The 21,339-nt window shown below is 48.9% G+C and overlaps 1 protein-coding gene across 1 annotated transcript in view; it reads right to left on the reverse strand.

The window, feature by feature from the left end:
• CRISPLD2 (cysteine rich secretory protein LCCL domain containing 2) overlaps positions 1 to 21,339 on the reverse strand; it is a 30,845-nt gene that overhangs the window by 6,873 nt on the left and 2,633 nt on the right. The window contains exons 3-14 of the mRNA XM_084215144.1: positions 18,592 to 18,905; positions 13,021 to 13,139; positions 10,866 to 10,998; positions 10,658 to 10,773; positions 9,269 to 9,369; positions 7,949 to 8,107; positions 6,582 to 6,642; positions 5,838 to 5,904; positions 4,720 to 4,850; positions 4,561 to 4,604; positions 3,569 to 3,641; positions 2,814 to 2,889 (exon numbers count right to left, since the gene is read on the reverse strand). Of these exons, the coding sequence (XP_084071270.1) occupies positions 2,814 to 2,889; positions 3,569 to 3,641; positions 4,561 to 4,604; positions 4,720 to 4,850; positions 5,838 to 5,904; positions 6,582 to 6,642; positions 7,949 to 8,107; positions 9,269 to 9,369; positions 10,658 to 10,773; positions 10,866 to 10,998; positions 13,021 to 13,139; positions 18,592 to 18,834 (1,323 nt within the window). The 5' untranslated portion in view covers positions 18,835 to 18,905. The remainder of the gene's footprint in view (positions 1 to 2,813; positions 2,890 to 3,568; positions 3,642 to 4,560; positions 4,605 to 4,719; positions 4,851 to 5,837; positions 5,905 to 6,581; positions 6,643 to 7,948; positions 8,108 to 9,268; positions 9,370 to 10,657; positions 10,774 to 10,865; positions 10,999 to 13,020; positions 13,140 to 18,591; positions 18,906 to 21,339) is intronic.

The raw sequence follows: 21,339 nt of genomic DNA on the forward strand, positions 1-21,339 counted from the left end.
GATTTACCCCAAACCTCCCCTTATCACTCTGTTGGATTAGAGCCCTCTCATGTCCCAGGCCACGCTGTGCTTTGATTAATTAATTGCAGAGCTTTTGGAAGATGAGATATTACAAGAATAAGGCCTTCCCTTCCAGGTCCAGGAGTACAGCAGCATGGACAATAAAGCACTTTTCCATGGTGAAGCCCCTTGGGATGCTCCGAGATCAATTCCTGATGAAATGAGCCCCAGGGCACACACCATAAAATGACAACACACTTTGTAGTGGGTCATTAACAATGTTCTCTGACTATGAGCTTAATCACCCAGAATTTCCTCACTACTGTGACTGATTTAATCATTAAGTTCATATCTCCTGGGAGCCGACTCCCAACTCAGTTTGCTCTGCTGACAAACTCCTGCCTCTGTGCAGGCCATCCATCTAGCCATCCATCCATCAAGCTATGGATTCCATCCATCCATCCATCCATCCATCCATCCATCCATGGATTCCATCCATCCATCATCCATCCATCCATCCATCCATCCATCCATCCATCCATCCATCCATCCATCCATCCATCCATCCCTCCCTCCATGGATTCCATCCATCCATCATCCATCCATCCATCCATCCATCCATCCATCCATCCATCCATCCATCCATCCATCCATCCATCCATCCATCCATCCCTCCATCCTCCCCCAAGCAACCAAGCTCTTTTACAACCTCCATAAAGGTCCCTGGCTGTTCCCACAGCTCCAGCACCAAGGGCAGGTTGGACAGGGCTTGGAGCACCCTGCTCTATGGAAAATGTCCCTGCCCATGGCAGGGGTGGAACTGGATGAGCTTTGAGGTCCCTTCCAACCCAAACCATTCCATGGCTCTGTGATCATCCCAGAGCCAGGCCTGTCCACTTTCACCATTGCATATTTCTTGCCTTTTATTCATTTACCTCCAAGTCTCCTCTACGTCCCTGCTCCACAGCCTTACTAATTTCCCCACTAACAAGTCCCTGAATTGCTTTTTAAAGCAAAGTGCAGACTGGAAATGGGGATAAATGCTTCATTGTCTTTTAGGTAGCTTATTTAAGAAGACTCATTTGGAGCCCAGGTGCCCCCAGGGCCATGAAGGTGCCACACTAAACATGAAGTTGGCTTCCCAAGGCCCTCCCAGAGGAGCAGTACTTGTCTCATCCAGCTCACTGCCTGCTTTAATTATTCCTCAGCAGAGGGCTTGGGTTAATTCCCAGCACCCTGCACGGGCCTTTCTCCCTGGGAAAAACCTTTCCCCAAATTCTCCTTGTGTGGTGAGGTTATTTCTCTTCTCAACTTCCCATTCTGAGCATTCCCAGCATCCCACCTCTCCCCCTGCAGCACCACACCTCAAACTCTCTGTCCCAGCTGGTTTCACCTGCTGTGCCACCAACCTCAGTGCTTTCCTGCCACCTCCACATCACCCTGCTAGCACAGGAGTCCAAAAAAAGGTTAACCAAACCCTCAAGGAAGCAGCCAAATAGTTTTTTATTCTCCTTGATTTTTGTTTTTCTCCCAAGCCCCCATTTATGAAACAATACCCAGGAGGGAGAGCAGGAAATGGGTTCATTAAAGGACACTAATCCTTTTGCGTCAGTGCAATGCCAGCCTGGGATGCTGCTCCTCACCTCATTCCTTTGTAATCACAGGCCCTGTTCAGGGGTGATCTGAGGGAGGTTTGTCCTCTGTAAAAAACAGAAAACTATTTCCCATTTCCTGCAGGTGGGAGCATGCAGGAGGCAGGTACAGCTGCTCCATGGATTTGCCTGTGAGCTAGTCCAGGATGACCTGTTTGTGCAGCTCTTCCTTCAAAAAAATGGGTCTTGAGGAAAAATTAAAAATAGTATGGTTTTGGTCTTTTTTAAAATTGCTTTCAAAATTGCTTTTCCAAATTACTGTATGATTCCTGCAGGATGGATTTTCTCAGCAGTCTGCAAAGCTCCAGGGTGACCTGAAGCTGGGGGTCCACAATCTGCTGGCTGCTCCCCCAGGCTTTCTAAACCAGGATCCTACAGGCTACAGGGCAGCCAGGGAGCTGGCATTCCTGAGCACAGCCCCCAATGGAAAAGAGAAAATGAGGAAAAAATCCAAAATCACCAGGCACCCACAAATGGAAAAACATCGAGACACAGTTTTTAGAGGCCTAATGGTAAGAGATTTCAAGAAAATGACTCTGCCTAGTTTTAGCATCAAGTCTCTGCTCATCCCCTTGAGCAAAGCTCAGAAAAACAAACCCATAAAACCAGCTCACACACTTTCTTTCTTTCTTTCTTTCTTTCCACTGCTCTGAGCTCTGTCCTGGCTGCTCAGAAGCTGTTCATCTCCCAGCAAGAGCAGGAAAGGGGAGAGAGAGGTCTTTTTCTGTCAACTCTATCGTGTGATGGGATGGAGTGAAAGCCCTTTGGTGCTCATCTATAAATCCCAAAATGCTTTACAAAGGTAAACAAGTGCAACCACGATCTCAGAGCCAGAGCCCAAAGGCTTGGGGAGGTTAAGGGACGTGACCAAACCTCAGGGGCCATGACCAATTCTTTAGGAAGGAGTCAGTGCTGGACAGCAGAAGAGCTCCCCAAACCCAGCTCAAGGAGCTGTGGAGTGACACACCCAAGTCCTTCCAAAAAAATCGGTGTCGGAGACCAAAAGGGCTCCCCAAGCCTGCTGACCCCATCTTTCACCCCCTTTTGCCTATCCCCACATGGAATAACCACAAGAGGGTTGGAATTTCTCCCCTGAAGAGCAGAGTGAGCCCAGCTCTGGGGCAGGGCAGTCAGGATGGGCAGGGAGGGCTCTGTACTCACGTCGGCGTAAACGTTGGTGCCGAAGACGGGCGCCCAGTACGACGGCTCGTCCTTGCAGTGGGCTGGGCAGTAAATCCTGGAAAACAAGGGATGCAGGGTGACTCTCCAGAGCAGGGCTGCACAGGAAGGCCAGCTGCATTCCTGGGAGATTTCAAGTGCCTGCATCTGGTCTGCAGGTGGCAACAGCGAATTTGATTACTTGCTCCCCTCAGATGACATTTGGTTGCTGCTGCAGAACTGCAAATAGAGGGGTTTCGACCAGCAGAAGAGGGATTGATCTTTTAGGACCCTTTCAAGGGGGACTGCCTGTATTTTTGCTCAATTCTGTGCACATAAATCTCTGCATGTGTTTGTGCCCCTCTGCCCTGTCACTTATTCCTGCACAGTTTCCGGAACAAGGCTCTTCCGTGTTTTGAGGTGGAAAGGAAAACCACATCCAGAACCCAGCAAATGCAGAAGCAAAAAGACAAAGAGTGTGCAGTTGCACGCTCACACATGACAGTGTGCTGGGACAGAATTGTGCAGCCTGGCTGACATGTTACTGAAGCCAACCAAAAAACATAAAGTGAATTTTCTACAGTGATGCCAAGAAGAGCATGGTGGCGGGAGGAAATGCCATCCCCAACCCCCTCCTCCAGTTCAACCAGTATGATCAGCTCTTCTCCCAGCAGCCCTCAAATTCAGGGCCCTCAGCACCTCTATTAAGCTGCCCCTCCCTTAGGACAGAGGTTTAAAACCCAGCAGATTTGTGTTACCTTGGGCAGTGGCTCGCTGGCTTTTTGAAGTGGCACAGCTCAGCTACTGTGGTGTAACAATCCAGAGTCTGTGCTGCCAAGATAAATGTGGAAAGGCAAATTATCAGACCCAAAAGCTCAGGCTGCTGCAGAAAACACAAGTCACACAGTGCATTTGGGGGGACCCTTGTCCAACTGGGAGCGCCAGGAGTAAAGCTGCTCCAGCAGCAGGATCCCAGGATGGGGCTGAGCAGCTCTCCAGCAGGAATCCCACAACCACAATACAGTGTGGCCTTAGAAAGGTCACAGCTTTCAGAGGAGACAAGCAGCTGACCCACAGCACTTGGGTTTGTTACAGCTCCAGATGTGGAGCCCAAATATCCTGACACCTACAGTTCTCCCTGAAAGGGGCTCAGGTGGATCTCAGCAAAAGGATTGTTCTGCACTGGAGGAATTTTTCAGAGATATTCAGAAAGTGGGCATTGTTTAAAAAGCAGAGCAGTGTTTATTTATATGCCCATCAGAAATGTGACTGCTCACTGTTAAAAACTAATTTCACCTGTTTTGTGTTTTTCATTACATTACTGCGCTAGGACATTTGCCACTATTTTTTTTTTCAGTTTTTGTAAGTGTTGACACTTGACTGAGGCTTTCAAAGATGGATGGCTCAGCTCTCATCCCTTCACTCTCAGCAGCTGAAGTCTGGACCCCACCATGATCCATCAGCAGGAGATGCTGCTGGAATTGGCCCATTTTCACCTATTTCTCTACCTTCCTCTTAGATGCCCCCAGGAAAATGAGTTGGGTGGTGGTGGAATTTCCCAGGGTGGGTGGGCTGTCACCCTAAGGTTCTGATCACCCTAGACCACCACTCCAGGGTTTGGTGGTGGCACAGAACCATTTGACACAACCACTGAAAATTAAAAAAGAGCCCTGACAGGAATGATGTTTTCAAGCGCCCCATAAAACCCCAGTAACAATATTATTTTTCCCCCTCAACATTTAAAACTTACTTGTGACTTTGGAAACCATGAATGCATTCGAGGGTTTACTTTTCCTGTAAAACAAGCAAACAAAAAAAATTATAAAAAAAAAATAAAAAGAGAGCAACAATGACTGAACATCTGCTTGTATTTAAAGGTATTACCAGCAGTTTTTGGGGAGGGCAGTACCTGAATGACTCCACACCATTCCTGGTGGATTTCACAAAAGCAGGTGTCCTCCCTTTCCTGGTGATGTCCACCAGCCCTCCTTTGTTGTCCAGGATTCCATAGTGGATAGCAGCACGACAGATGCTGGAGGACTGACGAGAGATAAATAAGTGGGGTGTGACATGAATCCAATAAATCTCATTCACAGAGCAATGCTGCCCAAGTGCTACGTGAAAAACAGAGGAGAAATGAAACCACCACCAGAGCACCAAGTGGAAAATAAGCTTAGTACACTCCTTTGGAATCTGGTTGTTAAATCTTCCTCTCCCAGTACAGATTCTTTTATTACTATTATTTTAAGCACTGCCTGGTTGAATAGCAAGATTTTCTTTTTTTTTTTTTTTTTTTAAATAACAAAACCATACATTTAAATACAATTTAGAGGAAAAGCAGTGTTGGAAGTGAGTGACCAGCCTGAAATATTTCCAGTTCTCGAGAAAATATTCAAACCCAAAATATTTCTGCTGACGCCACTTGGAGTGGTTGGGTGTCTGCAGTCACAGAATTTCCAGGGCAAAGACACATCAGGGGTGATGCAGTCACACACCAACAGTTGGAACAGGGAAAGAAAACCTGATTTTACCCCAAAAAAACCCCCTTTTATCTTCCAACTTCCTTCACCCCAAAAAGTAGTTTTGATGGGAAAATGGTGCTATGCTTTATTTATAAATTATCTAACTAACTTAGGATCAAGCAGATCAGGCCAAAATATTACTTAGTTACAAAATTTAAATGTTTTTTAATATAAAGTTTCTTTTCAGATGACAGCTGCCCACAGGAGCAAAGAGATCCTTGCAGGAGCTGCCTATTGGTGCTCATCCCTCACTTTCCCTGGTGTGCACATGAAGGACAATTCCTGACAAAATCACGTCTGGAACCACTTTGCCTCCCCAGGGTCTGTCCCTTTTTCCAACAGCAAGATGAGGAAAACACAGATAATCTTTATTAGCAGCATTTTACAGCACCACAACAGGAGAGTCTGGAAAGCCAAATTACAGCAGAACGGCTGGCATTTCCCATTTCTGTCATTCCCACTGACTCCCACAAATTACATCCAGGAGCTATTAAAAGGTACTTACACTTTCATAATAAAATGTTCCAAAGATCTTTCCCTTACTGTACAAGCAGCCAGCTGGGCACAAATACCTAGTAAAGATATTTATCTTTGAGGGTGGCGAAAAACAATTCAAGAAAAACAGACTTTGACTCGATTTCACTTAATAGTCATTCCATTCATTTCACGTAGTTCTGCTGTTTTAAAAACAAGATTGCAAAATAGCTACTTTTTTAAAACAGTTGCTCCACCCTCCTTAAGAGCCCGACCAATATTTAGGTTCTGTGGATTTGGTTTTTCTCCAAGTGATAAACTGTCCTGTTCTCTGCAGAAACCTTAGCCAGAAGTTCTGGACTGGCTGGGAGGGGACAAGCCATGAATTATTGGTCTGCCTTGGGCAGCAGTGGAATGCATGAAAAAGGCTCGAAAAATGACTCTGCTGAAATTTATTAAATTATTTTGGACACCTGAAACTGTGGGTCATCATGGCTGAGTAAAATGATCTAAAGCACCTTATTGCCAGGCTTGGCTGAATGCTTGAATTAAGAGAAATTTAGGAGATTTTTTTTGTTGGGTTTTGGGGCTTTTCCTAAAGAGATCTACCTAGAGAGTCACAAAAAAATATAAAGTGCAATCTATCCTATGTTTGCAAGAACTAATTAATATTTAGCAATAAAACATAAATATTTATTAAAATATTTGGCAATAACAAGTAAACATTTATTTACTTTTCCCCTCAGCAGTCCAAGAAGTATCAACAAAACCCTACCTGTTGCACGTTGAGCCTCTGCACTTGTCTCTCATCTTGGTCTCACAGGTAATGACTTGTGCTGGGGAGGAAAAAAAAAATTCAAATAAACACATTTTTTAAAAAGGAAATTGCTCAGCCTGCTCTTGAGCTACAGAAATGAGCAAGCTCCACACATATCTTTCCTGGAGGTCTTTGGTGCACCAAGATAAGATCTGATTTTATCCAGCCTGGAGCAGTTTGTGCCTCTTTAGCCCTTCGCCTGAGACAGGTGTCTTTGGAATATTAGCAAGGAAGATGCAGCTGACAGCTGAAGGCTTTGATTTGCAGCCCGAGGTCTGCAGTCAGAGCTCTCATTCTCCTTTTAATTACAGACTCTGCAGATGCTGGCTGATAAACTTGAAAAGGGCCCACTGGCTTGCCCCACCTTGTTTTCTCAATAAGTGTCTTTTAATTAACAGAGGCTGGAAAACAACTCAGGAAGCACCAGCAGCTCCACAAACAACTTCAGGAATATTCCCCAGCAAGAAATAAAGGGGAAACAAGCCATAAACCCCAGAAAACGTGTGAAGAAGGGGAAGTGCTGAGTGTAGAGTTTTTTAAAAGTGAAATCAATATTTCCTAAATGTATTACTGACTGAGGGGACTTTGGTACATTGGTATTTTATTGAGATCAGGACTGCTGGAGTCAGTCAGAGGAGGTCACAGAGATGCTCTGAGAGCTGGAGCCAGGCTGGGAGAGCTGGGGGTGCTCACCTGGAGAGGAGGAGGCTCCAGGCAGAGCTCAGAGCCCCTGGCAGGGCCTGAAGGGTCTCCAGGAGAGCTGGAGAGGGACTGGGGACAAGGGATGGAGGGACAGGACACAGGGAATGGCTCCCACTGCCAGAGGGCAGGGATGGATGGGAGATTGGGAATTAGGAATTGTTTCCTGGCAGGGTGGGGAGGGGCTGGGATGAATTCCTAGAGAAGCTGTGGCTGCCCCTGGATCCCTGGAAGTGTCCAAGGCCAGGCTGGATGGGGTTTGGAACAATCTGGGATAGTGGAAGGTGTCCCTGCCATGGCAGGGGGTGGGACTGGGTGAGCTTTGAGGTCCCTTCCAAACCAAACCATTGTGGGATTCTATGAAATGACTGAAACAAGCACAGAACTTCAGCAGATCGATGTGCAGAGGGTGCAGGTTGGATTTGAGAGCTTTGCTCATCACTTCTAGCAGCTTCCTGCGCAGCTGAAATGTTCACAGAGTGAATTTTCACACAGATCACCTCTCCTCCTCTCAAACATCCTCCCAGTTTCTTTGTCCCTCATCCCCCTCATCACTTCCCACACCTTTTCCCACTGAGGTGCTCCAAACCCCAGAGGAGCTGAAGAAGAGAAAGGCTGTGTCTTACTCATGTAGGATTCTGGGGTGATTTTCTTGGCCTTGATGGTTTTGCTGGGTTTGTTTTCTGGAAGGTGGAACTGCACCGGCTTCTGCTCCGCCACCTGCGGGATCTCCACCTCGTTGGTCTCGTCTGGCTCAGCAATGATGGGATCCTCATAACGGTGATCTTGGCACAAGAGGGGGTTCAGAATAATCACAGGGGGCTCACACTGGTGGGCAGGTCGGGTTTGTGTTTTGTGGGGGTGATTTAGTTGGACAAGGATCAGCTTTTAAACAGCTGGGAGATCAGGAATGCCCGGCAGAGGCAGCACAGGGCTATTGCCAGGACACTCCTCCCCTGCTCCTCTGCACATGAAGCAGCATCTACAGCATCTCACAATGAGGATTTGAAGGGATCCCCACTAATTAGTGAAAAAAGTGCTAATATTCCTTCCTCTGTTTCCCACTGAGCTCTTCCCTCCGGAGGAAAACACAAATTTGGGCTCATATTCCATCCCCTTCCTTCTCCCTGCTGCAGCCCACCTGCACCTCGGGGTCCTCCTTCAAACCCCACAAGATAAAAAATGAGAAATGCATGGCGGCAGCAAAATCAACCTCCGCTTTGGGCAAGTCTCCAGGGAATGTCCCTGTTTCCAAAGAGCTCAGTTCTCTGGGAAGTGAGAAATGGCCCCAGGAGATCCTGGATGCTGGGGGTATCACTGCTGCGGGAGGGCTCACCCTAATAATTTGTTTTTTCCCATTGACCTCTCTTCCAAAAACACTTCACAGGTCAGGAGAAACCTTTCAGGATCCCCCTCCTCTCCTCCAAGGGACAAGAATCACCAGGTTCATTTTGCATCCCTGAAAACCATCCCTTGAATTCCCACCCTGAAAGGTGGGGAGGGAGGCAAAGGCCCCACCCGTGGCTCCCAAAGGAGCAGGGCAGGCAGCCAAGCTCTGCCCACTCAGGATGCCTCTGCCAAGCCCTGGAGAACATTCCCTAACCCAGCAAACCCTCCCGGGAGGGGATCGCTCCTGCCCGCAGCCTGCCACCGCTCAAACCCCCTGCAGCTCCCGGGCCAAACCCATGGGAGCTCAGAGCTGCTTCTCCCCAGCCAAGCTCTCTCTTTTCCCCAGGAATTCCTGCTGAATCCCAACTCCAGATTTTCAGCAGCTCAGGGATTGTCCCTTTCAGTGGCTGACGATTTCCCACCTTTCCCAATATCAGAATATTGAGGATGGCTAATTAAGAGGGGCATGAAGCTGTGGCTGGTCCCAATCAGGAGATTCCAGATTTGCTCCAGCCTTGCCCCCCACCCCAGAGGTGCCCCCAGCCCCCAGCAGGTACCTTTGTAGCAGAGGTTGTTCTGGCAGCTGCCCCCATAGCTGGGCGGGCACTCGGAGCAGGGACGGCCGGTCTTGTACGGAGCTTCTCCAATCCAGTTGCCCCTGGGAGCACGGGAGAAATGAGCACCCATCAGACACCCAAATAGCCTCCAAACCCAGGAGCACCATCCTGGCCTAGAGCAACTAAAGAAAGACTGAACAGCCAGCCGTGTAGGAAAGGTGTTGCTCCTCGTTCCATCTCTAAAATGACATTTTTTAGGGGTTTGCTTAAATCGTGTGCCTTATTGCTTTTATATTGCATTCCAATATCAGCATCAGGGTCTTACGTAAACAGAAATAAATCAATGGATTACTGCATTTTGCTGAAGAAACTCCCCAAAAACAACAGCCCATTTTGGCCTTCTGTGCTGCAGGTTTTAGGGGACGAAGAGGTTGAAGGAGCTGGCGTTAAGCTGCGGCTATAAACTCCTGGGTTATGCTCTTTCAGCTGTCTCCACCTATAAGGCCACATGAGGACAATGTGCCCCGGTGCCAGAGAGAAAAGATTAGGCAGGAACTGCAGAAACAGAGTGTTTTTCCACCCAGCAGCTCTGAATGGATGACGTGTAAGTCGCCCAGCCTGCCGTGGGGGCTCTGTGGGAGATGCTGTTATCCCTCAGGAGGAGCAGGGTGGTAAATCCCCCCAAACCAGGAGCAAAATGACGTGGGGAGAGGGGCTTAGGGAACCCTCCCAGAGAGCTCTGCCTGGGACACGACAGCTGCAGCCCCACACTCCTTTTTCCTTTGCATTCTCCTGCACTGTGATCCCCTGAAGTCAGGTGCTCCCCACGCCGCTCAGTTTGCATGCAGCTATTTCCCTGTTTTGTTTTGAAGTTTTAAATTGCCAAGGGCTTGGAGTGGGAATGTTTCTCCTATTAGCCATTAAACCAGAAAATCTCAACTGCCACTGCCAGGTAGTAAACTTCTCCTGGATGTAGTAGGCAAGAAATATGATTTTCATTTTGAAATTTAATCAAACCGTCGAGCTAGTGAGATCTTGACTGCTGCAGTTATTTCAGGGTTTTTTTGGCATTCTCCACCACCCCATCCCTTCCCACCCTGTGACAGCAGAGAGCAAGCCTTGCTCAGCAGCCAGCTCCATCCTGGCCATCTCCTGCTCCTCCTTTCCCTTCCCGTGGCAGGAACATCAAAGCCCCAGCCTGGCCTCAGCCTCTCATTCAGTTTTCCAGGCAGCGCTCTGGAGTTTTGAACCAGCCCTGTGCTGCTGTCTAAAGAAAAAATTTAAAGCCACAACCACCAGTCTAGACTGCCTGAAATCCCTTCCCCAGAGCTAGTTAAGCCAGCTGCCAGTTTTGGGAGGGCTGGAGGGAGCCCAGCTGCTCTGCCTTACTTGGGGGAGTAGTTGCAGACCAGGTAGACAGCGTTCTCCCAGATCTCTCCCCACACATTCATCTGCTTGCAGACGTTCACAGCACAGCCAATCCTGTTGGTGGTGGCCCAGACTATCTGTAAGGGAAATGCATTTATTGCAAATAAGGAAATTACCCCCAGCCAGACACGGGTGGGGGATGTGGGGAGGGTGGGTACAGAGCCCTTACCTGGGTGTAGTGTGTGCACATGGCACCTGCACACCTGTCTGGGCACCACGGGTTGCACTCGTGGGGGTAAGGGAATGTGTAATCTTTCACTTCATCGTACCAGGACTGCACATGGAAGGCTGGAGATCGATACCTGGGGGGGGAAAGGCAGCTGGAGTCAGGATGTTCTGGTAGAAGTTTTCAAAATTAAAAAAAAAGGTTTTTTTAAATGTTAAAGATGAGGGGTTAGATGGGATATTGGGATATGGGAATTGTTCTTGTGAGGGTGGGGACGTGCTGGCACAGGATAGCTGTGGCTGCCCCTGGATCCCTGAAAATGACCAAGGCCAGGCTGGAGATGGCTTGGAGCACCCTGGGACAGTGGAAGGTGTCCCTGCCCATGGCAGGGGAGTTGGAACTGGAAAGATCTTTGAGGTCTCTTCCAACCCAAACTGTTGTGTGTTTCTATGATTTTTTCCCTCAGATTCAGAGCCTGACCTGACTCTGTATTATTTATAGGTTTGACATGATCCTCAAGTGCTGCTGACCTGAAAAGCCCTCTCACTTTTCCACTCAACTACAAAATAACTTCTAGTTTGGCGGGAAGTTGTGTTTTGAAAGTAAACACGAGTTAGGCTTTGCCAAACATCTTAAACCAAAAGCCATCAGGTACCTATTTTACCAGGGGGCAATTTGCTAAATCTGGAAGTTACTCACAGCCAGGACTGTAAGACCTTTTGAGAGGGAGTGGGCTTTTCCTCACCCACATCCCACCAGGAGCTGGTGGGGAGCAGTTGGGGCACTGCACTCCCATCCCACCTTTTTTTGGCAGCAATTTTCCCCTGCACCCTGTGTGTAATCTGTGCCTCACATTTCACAGTCTGGGGCAGTGCTGATGCTGTTTGTGCTGTTTGGGGGGCAGAAATGGTGTCAAAACCACCTGCACAAACTCATAAAGGGTTCACACACCGTGATCTGCAAGCTGTACCAAACCCGCTGCTGTTTGATTGCTTCCAACAGCTCACACCAAGCAAGCTGCCAGAAATCCAAATCATCACCAACTGAAGCTTGTCCTTTCAGCCAACTTTTCATTAAAAATCACTCATTAGAAGTATTTTAAAAACATCCATCTCATGATGTCATGAGGCAAATTCTTTCCGAATCCTATTTTACAGGAGAGGAAATGGAGGCAATCAAGTTGTGGCCCGTTCCTGAAAAAGCTGAGATAAATCTGATTTTTCTTTCCTCTCTGGGACCTCAAAGGGAGCAAGATTGGATCTTCCTCCATCAGGAGCCCGTGGCCATCCTGAGCACTCGTAGGATGCCAAGAACAGCATGATCTTTTGACTTTGTTTCCAATGAATTAACCACTCTACTTTCCAAACATTAAAATGGGCCCAATTTTTACATCCGGCTAATTTCACACCAGCAAATTTCCTTTGCTTTCCACCAAGTTCTACCTGATTTACAATGAAGATAACTGGACTTGCACCCAGGAAATGGGGGAAAAATGCTCAGGGCTCCTTGCAGGTTTAACCTATAACAAGCTTAAAAACAGGGACTTAACAATAAACAAATTTCCCCTGGAGATGGAGAGGAAAATCCCTTTAGAAGCCTTCATGTCAGCTTTCCTAACTGGGTTAATGACTCTAGTTTAACAACTTGTCCCAGGAATTGAAAAAAAAACCCTGCAAAGTGTTTTCAGTAAAGAAAAATCAGGAGCCAGATAAATATTTATGGAAAACACAGCAAGAGAGAATTAAAATCTGAACTGAATCCAGACACAAATTCTGAGCTGAGTCCAGACACTGCCCCTGAGAAACTTCAGCCTTCAGCTGTGTGATGCCAGAGCCCCCCCTGAAACAGCAGATTTAGGAGCAAGGGTTCAGCCTTCTGTACCTGTTCACCTTTAAGTGTGTTACAGAGATGCTACCCTGAGATCCAGATGGATGCAGGGGCCCAAATCAGTGCTGGGAAGTCTCAGTGGAAGGTGGCTGCAGGAGTTACCATCATACCCATCCCACTGGCCACAATAAATCACAATTAATGAGCCCCAGCTTTTCTCCCATCTCCCCAGTGCTCCACCAAGACAAGAGCAAATCTTTCCAGCCGTCTCTCTCTAAAGGAGGGCCCATAAATCACCTTTGCAAGGAGCCTGTAGCACCCCAAGCCTTACCTGCCCCAGTGAACTGCCAGGTTCTGCCCAATTGACCTGATGAGGTCGCTGGGCCCGTGGTCCCAGATGCACTGCTGAGCCCAGGCGTGTGCTGACCTTTCCAGCTCCTCATCCCAGCTCTGCAGGGTGTGGGGAGAGAAAAGAACAGGTCAGTTTTGCATCTCAGACTCACCAGATCAGGAGATTAAACCAACAGCAGTTAGTGGAGAAAGACTAAGGTACAGAGCACCCCCCTATTTCTGGCCTGTCCTGGTGAAGCCACCACATTTCTGTGCTAAAATCACATTTCTCAGCATGGTCCCCTCCCATGAAAGTCCAGGGCACTGAAGGGTCCGTGGTTTTCCCCAGCTGATGCCATGCTTCTGAGGAAATGCTTCACTGAGTTCACCAGAAAACACACAAACCCATGTGGGAAGACCTCAAGAACACATCCAGACCATCCACCCTAAACCACGAGATATTCTTGGCAGTTGGTTTTCTAATATGTTTTAAAAAATTAAAAATTAAAATTAAAATCAAGCTTGGAGATCCCATGGTCTCCACCATGACCCACATTTCTGAGATCCCATGGTCTCCACCATGACCCACATTTCTGAGATCCCATGGTCTCCAACATGACCCACATTTCTGAGATCCCATGGTCTCACATGACCCACATTTCTGAGATCCCATGATCTCCAACATGACCCATATTCCTGAAATCCCATGGTCTCTACCATGACACACATTTCTGAGATCCCATGGTCTCCAACATGACCCACATCTCTGAGATCCCATGGTCTCCACCATGACCCACATTTCTGAGTCCTGCAGGAGTTCTGACATACACTCAGTGCTTTGATGTATTTCAGGGATGTATTTTTCATCCATTGTCCTTGCTGTTGGGATGTCTCCAGGCTTTCCCACCAAGTGGGAGCTCCACTACCTCCATCACCCCACAGCTGGAGATCTTTGATCCAACCTCTTCATCAGGGAGTGTGGGTCTGAGGCTCTCAATCTCAGCTCCCCTCCTCCTTCCAGAATAACTGAGAGTCCACCAGTGGATCCAGTCAAACACATCAGAGGTGGCAATGTCCCAGGTTTTTTTAAGCTTTTTCCACTCTCACTGAAACAGGCATCACGTTAGAAGTGACAAATCCCATTTCTGAGGGCAGGATGCTGGGATGAGATCACTGCTCATCGAATATCACACAGTTGTGAGCCAAAGAAGAGCTCCAGCATGACACAAAGGCAAACAGGAAAGCAGCTCTGCTGCCCAGGAGAGCATTTGTTCTAAAGGCCAGACTCGCTGGGCCCAGCAGCCAGTGCCCTGAATTCATTGTGTAATTACTGACAGCTGCTCTATTCAGAACAGCCCTTAGAGGATAATTCGTTGGGATTAAAATATTACCACACATTCCTACAAACAAAACCAAAGAGAGGAGAGGTCTTGTAATGTGCATCCAGCCCATCCACATGCCAGCACGAGACCGTCCTCTTTGGACATTTACCATCACAAGCAGCTGCTCTCTCCAAGTCCTGTCTCCTCCAGAAGAAAGGCAACTTCTGATCTCAAACATTTCAAAGGACCTGTCAGAGCCTGGAGGGCTGCAGGGCATCCAGGCTCTCAAACACTTTTACAAACCATCCAGTGTTCATCTGAGCATTTCTGCACACAGTCTCGGGCAGTTGTAGCTGGGATGGGGAAGGACTGTGCATCCCTGGGTAAGACAACTGGGAAATGCAGCGTCTCCTGGAACTTGGTGTGTCTCCACTGTCTCAGCGAGGCAAACGTGACCTCATCTCGCTGAGCTCACAGCCCAGGCCTCCCAGAGCAGCTTATCATGGAGCACTCTCAGCAGCCCAGATTCCACAGCATCCCAGGGCTGTCCCAGTTTCACCAGCTTGGCTTTGGGCTCAGCAGTGACCGACCAAACTCAGCCTGCAAAACCCCGTGTGGACACAGCTCTGACACAGGCAACAAAACCATTTTCCTCCTCAGCCCTCCAGCTCCCTGGAAGTGATGGGCTCAGACCCACCACACATCCCAGCCCTCTGCTCAGGCAGCCTCTTGCAGCAGACACAGCTTTTTGTGGTTTCCCACTTTGTGGGCTCAGCAGCGACCGGCCACAGCTGCTCTCCCATCCAGCACAAAAGCCACAGAAACTCTCCCAAGATGTTCTGCACTCCGAGCTCCTCAGACTTCCTACCCAGCTCTATTCCCTGCAGCCCCGGAGGCGGAGATGTTCCAAATTTCTTAATTTAATGCAGAGACGTCCCGGGCAATGGGCTATTAAATGGGAATTAATGCGAGCGTTCGCCTTGTATCTCCCTTTGATGCCTGCGGATAAAATAAATGAACTCGGACAAAAGACACTTCGCAGGTAATTGGGAGGGAGCTCCGTCTCTGCACGGCTTTTTGCTGCATGAGGAGAGGAGCTCGTTTCTTCGGGCATCAGATTACAAAGCCATCCCATCTAAATTAGAGCAGTTATTTGCCTCTTGCTTCTCAGACGCGAATGCGGTCAGGAGGCTGGAATTATTTCAGAGCAATAAACATTGGGGGGAAAAAAAAAAAAGGAGATTTCAGACTTTCCCAGCTATACTTGCAAGAATTCTTTATGCCAATATTCAAAGCAGTATCTAGGAAGATGACTGAAGCCAGAGGGGCAACGAGCCTGTGCTCAGCTTCCTTCAGAAGCAGAGGCTGAAAATTTTTTGGGTGTGTGTGTGATTCCAAGTGGGTTAGCACGTGGACTCTCTTTTTTTTTTTCACTCCTGCAAATTTCTGATGGCCTTTCAAAGTGGAATGGACAGTGTATATGTAAAATATATGCATGGCATACACACACCAACCACAGCTTGTAGGTCCAGATTTAATAATGCATCCCACAAGGAGTCTGCTCCCTCAGCCTGAGGAGCCTGCAAACCCAAAGCCAGACACCTGAATTGCAGTGATCAGGTTACTCACTCATTTTCCTCCCCAGCCCAGACTTTCTGCAATACTGGAGCTTCCTTCTAAAAGTGGCATCAAGCCCCAGGACTGACATGTTCTGGCAGAGGTCTGGGGATGCTTTTTGCTAACCCCCACAGAAACACGACCCCATCCCGACAGGGAAAGCCACCACCTTACAGCTGAGAGGAAGGATGCATACCTTATACATGAAAACAAACTATTTTCCTTCCAGCAATCTGCACTGAGAACAACTTTGCTTTATCCAGCTGTCTCCGAGGCCGCCGCAAGAGGAAAGATTTCTGCCTTTCATCACTGCTGAAAGCATCTGACTAAGCCATCTTAAAAGGTCACCGTGCCTTAGGATCTATTTTGTCCTTTTTCCTCTGAGTCCATTATGTCCTTTTCACTCTGGGACTGTTAACAAGGAGTTTGTTTTGGCCTTGGCACCCACCCACCTCTGTTCAACACTCCAAATGCACTCTGGAAGTGTCAATTGTGGAGCTGGTAGAGGGGTTAAGGTAATTTTGAACTTGTCAGGAAGTTGTGCCCTGCTCACTCATTTTCCATTAGCACTGAATACCTGTGCCAGCTTTCAATTAATTACACAGACCCAGCAGCTAAACCGTTTCTTTCTTCATTTTTCAGCCCACTTTGCCTTTATCCCATTTGTATATAAAAATTCTTTTGATCTCTAGATAAGTTATAGGACTCACTGTGCTCTTGCTTTCTCATTAACAGTGTCCAACAATAGAAGTTCATGCAGAAACAGTTAAATATGTCCCTTTCCTGGAATATATTAGGTCCCATTTCCCTTTTGGGCCACTTAAATATATCGGATACGGAGCTGGGAGAAAGGATTTTCACAAGGGAGTGTTTGGAAGTTGATGGGCAAGAACAAGCTCTACCCACAAGTTATCCCAGCACATCTCCAGTGAGGCTCCACTCCAGCACCAAAGGGAGAGAGGAAAGTTTATCAATGGTTCTACAGACAGACCATCCTCTTAAACGAGTCCAAATGAGAAATGTCCTCTGCAGGACAAAGGATTAAAGAGAAATTCCCGTTCAGCATACACACGGCATTTCCAAGTCCTACTGGGTAAACAGGAGCACATGAAAGGCTGATTATGGCCCTTCCAAGAGGCACCATCTCATACTCAGCTCCTTTCTTCAGGGCACACAAGGCCCTTTCACTGGCCCTCCATCACCCCTGAAAACCACTAGAAAAGCTCCCAGAGCAAAGGCAAACACGGAGGTGTAACCGCGCCGCGAGCGCAAACAGCGGCCGGGCCGCGGCTCTGCCAGCCCCACGGCCAACCCAAACACCTTGGCCTGCTCCTGCTTTGTGTTTACCCTCTGGAAATGCATCAAGTGGCCTCTTCTGGCAGCGCTTCCCTGCAGGATAACGCGAGGGAGGCTGAGAAAGGGATGCAATCCCCGGTTCTTAGAAAGGCACAGGGCTTCTGGCGGAACCCAGCTGGTGCGGACGGACCGAGGGACGGCTGTCCTTCCTCAGCATCCCCTGCCCTCCCTTCTCTTCCCCTTCTCCCTGCAGTCACAGAGGGGAGGAGTTTCCATCTGCAGCCCTCGCTTCAGCACAGCTGGAAAACAATTTTGTATTACATTTAAGTTTACTCTTCTTTTACCCTTTTAAACACGGTCTTAGCAAGTCATCCATCATTTGATCCGTCAGCGGGAGAGCACGGCTGAAGTCGGGCTAGTTTTGATCAGAACTTTATTTGCACACTGGGAAAAGGCACACAAAAAGTAATTATTTGCCTACATCGTTTTGTGGCCCTCTAACATTTTGATGGCATGGCAAAAATAGCTCAAAGTAGGGTCTGTGGCATCAGGTGAAAAAAAAACATTCATGCGAATTGTTGATGGCAAAGGCATATTTCCTACTCCTCCAGCTTTTAGGTTCTCCCTCTAAAATAGGAAAATACATTGACCAAACTTTTATTTTGGTTTCCTGAACTACAAAGCCCAACAGCAGTGATCCATCCACCCAGGAACTCCCAAAGCCTTTCCAGCTATTCCCAGTGCTTTGCAGATGGAGCCACGTTCCTCAGGCCCCATTTCCCTGTGGTCCTGTGCAGATTCCCAGGAGCATCGTGGAGGTTTGGTTCAGGTGATCAGTGTGTGACTGAGGGCAGGTGAACCTCCAGCATTGGGTTGGCAACCCAAAAACCACCAGAAGATTCCCTGAGCAGACTGTGGTGTCCCCACAACGGCCTGAAAGCTTTCACAGGGAGAGCAGGGGTTAAACACTGGGGGAAAATTGCTGCTTTTATGGCTTGAAGGTAATGGAAGAACCTGCTGAGGCAGGCTGGAGAATTGCCATCACCAGAGATGCATCCAGGGCTGGGCCAGATGCTCCTTTATGAATAATGGAACCACTTCTGGAACTATGCAGGGGATGGACTGGATGACCCATCAGCAGCCCCTTCCAACCAAAACAGGCCACTGATCTAAAGCATCCTTCACTCTGGAATGAAAGGCTTCTCAGGAAACCTCTTGAGAAAAACTTACTTCAGAGGAAATTTGCTACACCTCTCGCACCACAAGGAAAATTTAAATACAGTTAGGGGAAAAAAAAAAAAGTAGTAATAAAGTGATGTATCAGGCTCTAGACTCACCATGTATTCCATGTTTGAGGCCACTGGATACACCTGCCCTCTCAGTTTATTGTGGAGCATCAGTATCTCCTGTCTGTCTGAGAATAAAATGGCTCTCTTGGACCTGGAGTGAGCTTCCCCATCCTGGTATTTGCTGAGGATGCTCTCCAGGTGACTCGAGTTGGGCAAGATAAAGCACTCAGCTGTCTTTGTCAGCAGCAGCACACATCCAAGAGGAATGATCCAGGGCAGGGAAGGAGCCATGCTGCCAGCAGAAGCAGAGATGAAGGTGGTGGTGGGTTTTCCTGCAGGCACTCCTGTGGCTCGGTGCAGGTCTGGAATTTGGGGAGAAACAGGCGGTCAGAGCAGGGCCACAGGAGCTCCCAGCGCATTTTCCCCCCAACAACGAGGTCACCCAGCCCAGATTTGAGCTTGGAAAAGAGTGGTGCTTGAAATTATTGCTCACCCCAAAGGCAGGGAGACCCGAACAGCACCAAAAGAGGTGGAGACTCAGAGTTTATCACACCTGGGAATTCCACTGATGCTGACTTGGGAGTGAACCCTTCCCAGGCATGCAGGAGGATGCCTTCTGCATCCCTGGTGGAGCTGCCACCCCGCAATGCCCATCAGCTCTGAGTAACCCCAGCTCCATCCCTCCATTTGGACATTTGGAGCCGTCCCCCCAAAGAGCAGCAGGCAAAGCCGAGATTCACTATGTTATGAATAAAAGGGAAAGTAAAATCCCCAGCCAGCCGGATGAGGAGGTCAGGCAGCAGCAAGAGCTGCTCTGAGGCTGCAGCAGAGCAGCTGGCGGGCCGGGGGAGAGCGGCTGTTTTTGGGAAATGTCGCGGCGGGGCCGAGCAGCGCGGTCCCCGCTGGCACTGACGCACCGCGGCTCTCGCTGACGCTCCCCGGCGGGAGCGGCGCCAGGGATGTGAGCTATGGAGCAGCCGCCCTCCCCCGGCCAGATTAGGTGTTCCCAGGCTCTCGGATGCCGTCAGCACCGACAAAATGGTCTTTGGTTGTGGATGCCGCGGGACAGAGAGAGAGAAACGGCAAGCGTTTCTCACAGCGGCTTGTGAGGAATTTTGGAGAGTTGGAAAGATGTGATAACTTGCTGAGTATAAACAATCTGCAAGTGGTGTTTTTCTACTTCGTCTTTCTGTTCTCCTCAAGGACAGTGTGTGAAGAAGATGTTTTTGTTAGTTAGCCAATCGAATAGAACCTATCGTATCCCTCTATAAAACCACGCAGTTCCTTTAAATAAAGTTTTCTTTGTCATTTCTACAACCCTGCCTCTCGCCTGTTCCTGTGTCAATCGCGGTGCAAGAGTGACATCTGGTCTTTGAGCAGCTTCCTTTAATCCCTGTCCCTTGCTCCGTTGTGCTCCTGCTCCACCTGTCATTCCCAAGCGCTCCCACCCCTCCCGTGCTCCAGTTTATCCACCCGGCGGTCCTTGAGCGTCTTGGCTGGTTTTATTTGGATCACTCACAGGAGGCTGTGCAGCACTCACTGAGCCCCTGGAGCAGCATCAATCCATCCAGGGCAAGAAGCATCTGTACAGACAGAGCCAGCACAGGATCTCCCTCCTTAGGGTTAATTTTTGGGAGAAATCTTCCCCACCCCTGTCTCCAGCACGAGGTGAGGATCTGGTTTTGACAGCGCTGTTGAAAGCCTCGCTGAAAGCATTCCTCTGCAGCGGCAGGAAACAGCCCCCAGATTAGCAGGAATTATTCGAGAATTTTCATCCCATGACACCGGATTTGGACACTCTGAGACCAGAGGAGTTGGAAGCCAACCAGAGCAGGGAAGAGCCATCTAACTCCCAGCTAAAAGCTACACTTGAGCACAAAACCCCAACCTCTGTTTCCCCAACCCACTACAGCAGCTTCTGATGAGAACAGCGGCAAGCACGAGGTGTTTGCACAGGCAGGAGCCTCAGAAAAACTCTGAGAACACTGAGAACCCCCGAAAACTTGTTGGCTGACCGCACAAAAGACACAGAGTCCCTGCTTGAGGCTTCTTTCTTGGACTGAACGTTGAGGCAGATGAAAACCAGCTGCCCTCAGCCTCTCTCCAGGCAGCGCACTCAGCCCGGGTACAACAATGCAGGATGTCATTTGCTCAGTTTAGGGAACAGCTCCTCATCATTTCCTGCTCCACACAGCAAGGCCAACACACACGCCTTGTCCCCAGCTGCAGGCACACCTGGAGGGCAGGACATTCGGTGGCACAGGGACAGACAGACACTCCTTTAACCTCATCCCGCTCTCAGCCCCGCTTGCGGCATTCGCTTCCCCCCAGGCAGGAGCCCGACTTTCTAACCCGGCTGCACAGGGGTAGGGGAGAAGGAGCAGTTGCTTTTGTAGACTGTCTGACCCAAATTCAGGGAACAATTCCTACTTTGAGGCACTTCCCTGAGAGGTTAAAAATAGCTGCATTGCCACGGCCATTGACAATGTGGCCATTTAGCCCTGGCCGCTCTCCCTGCAGGAACAGCCGGCGCTCAGAGGCGGCCGTTGCACCCCTCGTTTGGCCGCCTGCCCTTGGCTGAACAGGAGCCCAAATCCACCACCCATCTAAGGCAAACACTGAACTTTCAGAAAGGGCAGATTGAAAAAAATCAGCTGTAGCATCTGAGAGCCAGAGGAGCTGCCCCGCTCACGGCTCCGCAGCGAGGCCAGCGCGTCTGGCTCGGCGAGGCAGCCAAAACCTCCCAACAGATGGTGCTTTATTCCCTGGGATGTGCTTTATTCCCTGGGATGTGCT

Source organism: Fringilla coelebs (genome assembly GCF_963513975.1).
Source record: "Fringilla coelebs genome assembly, chromosome: 14".
Lineage (NCBI taxonomy): Eukaryota > Metazoa > Chordata > Aves > Passeriformes > Fringillidae > Fringilla > Fringilla coelebs.